The sequence below is a fragment of the Leptonychotes weddellii genome, chromosome 11 (genome assembly GCF_054177405.1).
Source record: "Leptonychotes weddellii isolate Sample4059 chromosome 11, ASM5417740v2, whole genome shotgun sequence".
Lineage (NCBI taxonomy): Eukaryota > Metazoa > Chordata > Mammalia > Carnivora > Phocidae > Leptonychotes > Leptonychotes weddellii.
Window position 1 is genome coordinate 88,764,986 of NC_138379.1, and position 8,058 is coordinate 88,773,043.

The 8,058-nt window shown below is 33.8% G+C and overlaps 1 protein-coding gene across 1 annotated transcript in view; it reads left to right on the top strand.

Moving 5' to 3' along the window:
- The window catches only part of RDX (radixin), a 45,481-nt gene that overhangs the window by 32,708 nt on the left and 4,715 nt on the right, over nt 1–8,058 (top strand). The window contains exons 7-10 of the mRNA XM_081797367.1: nt 3,760–3,843; nt 4,047–4,193; nt 6,758–6,854; nt 7,346–7,519. Coding sequence (XP_081653493.1) covers nt 3,760–3,843; nt 4,047–4,193; nt 6,758–6,854; nt 7,346–7,519 — 502 coding nt within the window. The remainder of the gene's footprint in view (nt 1–3,759; nt 3,844–4,046; nt 4,194–6,757; nt 6,855–7,345; nt 7,520–8,058) is intronic.

The window sequence follows — 8,058 nt, forward strand, 5'->3', positions numbered from 1 at the left end:
CTGAGCCACCCAGGCGCCCCTACGGTTTAATGTTTTGACTTATTTTTTATTAAAATATAATTGGCACACAATGTTACACGAATTTCATGTGTACATTACGGTGATTCCACAGCTCTGTACCAAAATTGAGAAATAACTTATGTTTAGTAAAAGGTACAGCAGATTAGGTTTTAAATCAGCATATAAGGTAAATATTATATATAATCAAAATTACCCTTAAAATTTCCCAGTTGTTCATGAAAGAATAGGCATGTTTTATCTCGGGTATAACGTAAATGGTTGTTCTTTTAATGGGAGATTAGATTGCTATTTGGTTGAGCACCAGATGAAGTAATTGGCTTACATTTAATAGTTACGTGATTTTAAAAATATTTTAAACACTGGTATCACACTTAAGCACAATTAATTTAATTTCTTTATTTTAAATTCATGTGTGCTATAACCCACTTTGTTTAAAAAGGAGGAAGATAGCGCATGCTCTTCAAGATTTGGTCTTTAATTTTGAAGGTCCAGATAGGTATTCTTCAAGTTGGTAGTCTTTGGAGGACTATTTGAAGCTCTCTAAGCTTACTCATAAAATCAGAATGCTAATTTTTGTATTTAGAATGGAGGAAATGCCTTCATAGTGGTTTACTTATTCTATGTATGGTATAGCACACTTTTTCTCACCATCTTAAGTACCTGAGGGGGGAATTAGTAATCAGGTTATTTGGTGATCACAATTTGATGATTTTGATGGGTGCTTTTAATTCTTGTATAGAAAAAAAAAATTCTTGTGTAGAAAAACCCAGATAAGCAATCTTTTCTCCCACAGTACATTTTAGCTCTCTGGTGATACAGATTATCAGCTCCACAAGATAATATCGCTTACTCCTTTGAAAAGAGATAGATAGACATAAGTTTTTATGTGCCAGGTTTCTGACTTGGGCATCTGGGTAGTTGGTGATACCTTTTTCCAAGATAAGGGGAGAAGGGATATGTTTTGGAGAAGGAAGATTTCAGTTTTGAATCTGTTGCGTTTGAAACATCTGCAGCATAACCAAGGAAGATAGCTAGTATTCATTTGTAGGTGTGGATCTGGATCTTGGAGAGCAGTCTGAACTATAGATACAGTTTTGGGAATAAGCAGCAAATAGATAATTATCCCAAGGGAATGAAAGCGATGGACCTGAAAGTACATACAGAATGAGCAAAAGGCCTGGACAGATCTTGTTGGAACTTAATTTTTAAGCACAGGGGAAGAGACTTCCTGTAAAGCAAATTGAGAAAAAATGGCCAGAGAGTCAAGAATAATACCAGAGTACTGTTAATCATGGAAGCCAAGGTACAAGGAAGCTTTAAGGAGAAACTGATCAGCAGCGTCAAATAGTAACAAAGAGGTTGAGTATGAGGGAGAAGTAATGTGTCTGTTGGGTTTAACAATAAGGAGATTGGTAGTGACCTTAGTAAAAGCAGCTTCAGTATGGTGTTGGTGATTGCAGCCAGATTGTGGTGGACTCGGGGCAGTGGATGTGAGGTTTGGAAATGAAAGATAGTGAATATGGATAGCTCTCGAAAGAAGTTTGGTTGTGATTGTGAAAAAGAAAAAAAACAAACTGGGGAACCATGAGTTCATAGACATGTTCTTTAAAAGATGGGAAAGAACTGATTTAATTCCTTTATTTTCTCTGAAAATATTTGAATACCTTTTAAGTACTGGCACTGGGCATATAATGGCAAAAAACATGGATGTGGTCCTTTGCTCTCTGTAACATAAAGAAGTAGATATGATAATATATATACATGTATGCAAGGGACAATAAATATGTCCCCTGTCATAAATGATGGAGTATAGATCCTGAGAAAGTGAGGGGAGAAGTCCTTTAAAGGCGTAGATAGATTTAAAGCCAAGTTGAATAGATTAGCCTTAGGCACGAAGGACTCCTTTTTCTGGACAGAAGAAAGAGAGGGTAGGAATTTTTGAATGCCTGCAAACAAGTCATGCAGATTAATAGTACATTATGTAAAATGCAAACAAATGAGGTTTGAAATGTAGGATATAAAAAGCTAGAACATATATCTTAGTGGCATCCAATTTAACCCATACCTTCAGATTTAGTTAATACCATGGTACCAGCAATTGGCTGCACTCATTATGCCCTTAAGGCTGATTGCATTCCTTTTGGTGAGCAGCCCAGGCCAGGCAGCAAGAAAAAGTATAAAGGCAAGAAAAACGTGGAAACTTAAGTGCTCTAAGGGGGAAGACAAAACTCTTCTCCCAAAAAAGCCAAGAGCTTAAAAGAGGATACACCGAGAAAGGAGCAGGGCATAGTAAGAACATAATGGTGTCTCTGAGACCTCATTAAGGAATCCATTCTAAATAGTAACTTGTGCAAGGAAAGATTATGTTCTGAGATTCCCTTATACTGCCAAGACATTCCTAGGTTTCATGTATAATTTTATACAGCTAAACAATAATATATTTTTTTAAGATTTTATTTATTTGTGAGACACAGAGATAATGAGAGAGTACACGATTTGGAAGGAGAGGGAGAAGCAGGCTCCCCGCTGAGCTGGGAACCCGACATGGGGCTCTATCCCAGGACCCTGGGATTGTGACTTGAGCCGAAGACAGATGCTTAACCGACTGAGCCACCCAAGTGCCCCATAAGCAATAATATTCTAATGCCACAACTTTTGCTATTAGTAAAGTAGGATCTGAGGATTCACCAGTAAAGAAAAATGTATAATTATCATTATATGACCCAAAGAGAAGAGAAATAAATAATCTGTAGTGTGTAGAGCAAGTAAATTGTGTGTATGTTGAATTTGCTGATTTGGTGTAAAATATCAGTAGTAGAGAAAATATGTTTGCTTACATTTGCATAAGGAACTCTGGAAGGATAAAAGAGAAACTAATAAAAGATTACTTGGAGGATATGGGGTGGTAAAAAGTCTAACTTTTCACTTGTATAATTTTATATAAAGTATTTGCCTATAGAAATAAGAAAATTAAATTTACCACCAAGAAAAGTAAATACATAATGTAAAAGAAGAAATTAAGGCCCAAGAATTTTGATTTTCACTCTCTTCTCTAATTTTTTCTATTAATAATGAGAAAGTCATTTTCCTTTTTTTGGTCCAGTAGCTTATTTGTTTGAAACAATTGAATTCCCATAAACTATATAACTGTCTTAATAACATGTATTATTTAAAATAATTTCAGGATCCTAGAAACTTTCTATTTTGAGATAATTATAGATTCACATGCAATTATAAAATAGAGGGATTCTATGTGTCCTTCTCCCAGCCTTCCCTAATGGTAACATCTTGCATAACTAGTACTGTATCACAACCAAGATATTGATACAGTCCGTCAGCCTGATTCAGATTTCATCTGTTTTATATGCAGTCATTTGTGTATGTGCATGTATATATTAGTTCTATGCAATTTTATCATGTATATAGGTTTTTATGACAGCCATTACAGTTAAGGTACTGAATGATTCTGTACTTTTAAATGAATATTAAGTTTGAATCATAGAAACCTTTTCATAGATTTTTTTTTTTTAAATATTTTTTATTTATTTATTTGAGAGAGAGAGAATGAGAGAAAGCACACGAGAGGGGGGAGGGTCAGAGGGAGAAGCAGACTCCCTGCCGAGCAGGAAGCCCAATGCGGGACTCGATCCAGGGACTCCAGGATCATGACCTGAGCCGAAGGCAGTCGCTTAACCAACTGAGCCACCCAGGCGCCCTAGATTTTTTTTTTTCTTACAGTGTTTTGGAACAACACAAACTGACAAAAGAACAGTGGGAAGAAAGAATACAGAACTGGCATGAAGAACACAGAGGAATGCTGAGGTATTTGGGTGGCTATTTTCTTAGTGTTTTTCATCAAATTAAAGTATTTTTATTTCATAACACTAGTACATCAGATTATCCCCCAAAGATCATTAGACTTACATGAATAAATATAAAGCACTAAATTTTAATCCAAAGTATTTTTGTAATTTGTTTGGTATTACTTTTACCTAAGGATATTACAGTAAGCTTTATTTTAACAGGGAGGATTCTATGATGGAATACCTGAAGATTGCCCAAGATCTAGAAATGTATGGAGTCAACTATTTTGAAATAAAAAATAAAAAGGGAACTGAATTGTGGCTAGGCGTTGATGCTTTGGGTCTGAATATTTATGAGCATGATGACAAGTGAGTAAATTAGTTGCATAGTGAGCTGGTCATTAACCAGTGATCTGTATGGCTTTAATCTTATGCTGTGTTTGTAGAAGTTCTTTCTTGGCTTGATTACTCTAACTGCTTTTTTTTTTTTTCCTTCCTTAAAAGATTAGTTAATGCCACATAGACTTTTAGATGTCATGTCTCCATTTTGTAGCTTTAGCGTTTTGCTGCTTAGTGTATTTATCAGGATGATTCACTTTTATTTGATCTCTTGTGAGTTCTGTCTGGTAAATTAATTAAAACTTGTTCCCTTTATAAAAGGTGAAGAATGATTCCTTAAATGTTACGCCTGGCATATAAGGTGAAATTGAAACTAACATATATAAGAAATCAAGAACAATGAGACAATGAAATTAATAGATGTATGATTTATTATATTTTTGTAACTTTTTAAAGACATAGGAATTGTTTTGAATATTTTCAGACATCAGTAAAGTAAAATATCACTGTGTTAAGCATAGTGAACAGTGTAATTATGTTTTGAAACTGATAAGGTATTAATTTTTATATTAATACAGAGTATGTCAGACTCTTATAATACTTATAGGAATGATAGCTACAATTGCTTTATATTTTCTTTATTTGCTATACCACATAAGCGTTTAAGTCCATGCCAGTAATGCCTTCTTGTAAGGCATTTCTCTTTATTCTAAAATTCTAGAATTTTAGTTTCATTGTTACAAATATCTAATAAGATACACATTTCTAACACTACATACTAAGTACAAAAGAGAGCGTTTTAATTATTTTACTCATATGTATTTTTTATTTACAAAGCGAGTTAAAATGCTGTATCATTCAGAAGAGAATATTTTGAAGTTTTTGAAAAGCAAAAAAGACTTTGAGACTAATTTTTGTGGGCCAAATTTTTTTTTCCTTTTCTTTCTTTAAAAAATTACTGAATTAATTTCCATGAGAGTATCCATTATAGATACGGTTACAGATAAAGATGGGGAATATGAAAGAGAGGGGGTTAGCTCAGAATGGGAGGGACTGATACAGGAGATTGTGGACAAAGGGGATTTTGGTCTTATCTGTACTGGTTCATTTTTCAAAAAATAATTAAAATCTATTATATTTCCAAAAGATTTTTTATTTATTTTTTAATTTATTTTAGTTTTTTAAAAGATTTTATTTATTTGAGAGAGAGAGAATGAGAGACAGAGAGACGAGAGGGAAGAGGGCAGAGGGAGAAGCAGACCCCCCGCTGAGCAGGGAGCCCGATGTGGGACTCGATCCCGGGACTCCAGGATCATGACCCGAGCTGAAGGCAGTCGCTTAACCAACTGAGCCACCCAGGCGCCCCTCCAAAAGATTTTTTAAAAAATCAAAATAGGGTACAACTTTAAAAGCTTAGGTTCTTTTACCAGCTCTGCTACTAATTACCTTTATGATCCTGGTCAAGTTATTAACTCTGAAATTCATACAACTGCCAAGCTTACCTTACAAGATTGTTGTGAGAATTGTATGAGGAAATTTAGAATTTTCAAAGTAACATGTAAATGTACAGCATTACCTTAAAAATACTATGGTCCAGCAGCCGGCCTCCTTTTTAAGCAGGTAACGTTGACATTTGAATCGCCATTAGAGGGCAGTATAACGCATGGATATTGAGTAAAGGAAGTTTTATGTAGAAAAATTATTTGCTGTGCTGCAGCTCGTAATCTCCTTAAGAATTAAAAGGACTTTCAATAGGTAGAAATTCGTACTCTATTCTCAGAAGACTGACTAGAAAGATACCTTTTGGCCAGCGTGAGTATCATAATCATTTTGCACACTTATTATTAGATAATAGTGACACATTTGATGGGTAGTCTGAAACAGTAAAATACACGAAAAGCAGAAACAAAATTACTGTTGCAGTCTGATTCCTTGAATCTTTGTGTGCAGTGTGGCAAAATGGGGGTAACTTGTATTTCTTAGAGTTGGAAATCCAGCTCTACCATTTATCCAAACATTTGTGTATGTGAATGTCTAAATTTTTTTCTGTTGAGATATAACTCACATACCATAAAATTAACCCTTTTAAAGATATTGAGAATTAGTGTTTTTAATGTTACTCACAAATACATTTTTAAACTAAACAGAGAAAGGAAATAAATTTTTTTTATATTTAGTAACATGTCCATAATTCACATGAAAACTTATGAAGACTTCTTCCCCCCCTTCTTAAACATATTTAAACTAATAGTTGTAGTAGCTTGAATCTAAGTAGAGCTCGTACAACAGCCCAAGAAGCTCAGTTCTACACTCTAGGTTGCTAGTGTTTTCTAGGTAATTTTAAGAAAATAAGTATAGTGTTTTCAAGGCTCATGACACATTATGAAATTTTTTGATAGTTAATTCTATTTTATGTGGCTTAATTGATCAAATTTCCCCTTAAAAGATAATAATGTCAATAGTATAAGTAAGCTAATGCATTTGAAAGTCTGGCACTCTTAAGGTTGGTCATTCAGCTAATTTGGCCCCAAAATGTTACACATTTTATGTTTTGTTTTTTGCTTTTAATTAAAGGAATGCTCTCATTTTTTAAGGTTAACACCAAAAATTGGTTTTCCTTGGAGTGAAATCAGAAATATTTCATTTAATGACAAAAAATTTGTTATAAAGCCAATCGACAAAAAGGCACCTGTAAGTAAAATTGTTTTATAAATGTTTTCTCTATTAACTCTTTTTAAATTTCTGTCACTTTGCTGTGATATCATTTGAATAGTGGCATTGTTCATTTATTGATTTGCTCCTGAGAAACACTCCCTTTCCATAGTTTAACTTTCCTGCTGATAAAATAATGAATTATTAAAAATACAAGGTTTTGATCTTTTTATAACATGTGAATATTAGTGTTACTTTCATTGAGATTCAGCTGTAAGGTGGATGATGTTTTATTGGAGGTGATTGAAAATAATCACCATTCCTAAGGAGCAGTTAAAAACACTTGTTTGTTGGTAACGTTCACAGTTATGGGCAAATATAGCATACTTACTAGGAATTAGGAGATTTTATGATTTCTAAACTGTGTAATATGACATTCGAATTCATACCGCATATTGAAATTTAGTACAGATTATTGTGAGAGAGACTGTCCTTCAGGAAGATTTTAAATTTAGAAACTTTATGTTTAGGATTTTGTTTTTTATGCACCTCGTCTGAGAATCAATAAACGGATTTTGGCTTTATGTATGGGAAACCATGAACTATACATGCGAAGAAGAAAGCCTGATACTATTGAAGTGCAGCAGATGAAGGCTCAGGCAAGGGAGGAGAAACATCAGAAGCAGTTGGAAAGGTATGGAATTTAAGGTTTTGATTCTTAATTGAGTAGGTGGTTTAAAATTTAAGAATGCTGTTTCTTTAACCTACTCTGAGTTTACATTTTTACATTGTTTTAATTGTATTATAATTGAATGAGTAATTATCCTTATACTCTTAAAATGAGTACGTATGCTTTTCAAATTGGAAATCTTTGGTATTTCTGAGAAAGTAGCTTTCATGAATTCATAGATGTGCTTTTTTAATTTTTTAAATATGCTTGCTTTTCACTAATTGACATTGGTTTGGGTACTGTAGTAGTTTGGAATTTTTCAAGCTTGTTCTGCTTGTGACTTGTACTTCTTAATTTTTCAGGGTAAGAATTGCTTGAATAAAAATTTTGCTTTATTTTTATTTATTTTTTTAAAAAAGATTTTATTTGTTTATCTGAGAGAGAGCATGCACACGCACAAGCAGGGGAGGGAGAGGAACAAGCATAAGCGTGGAGCCTGATGTGGGGCTTGATCTCACAATCATGACCTGAGCTGAAATCAAGAGTTGGACGCTCAGCTGACTGAGCCACCCA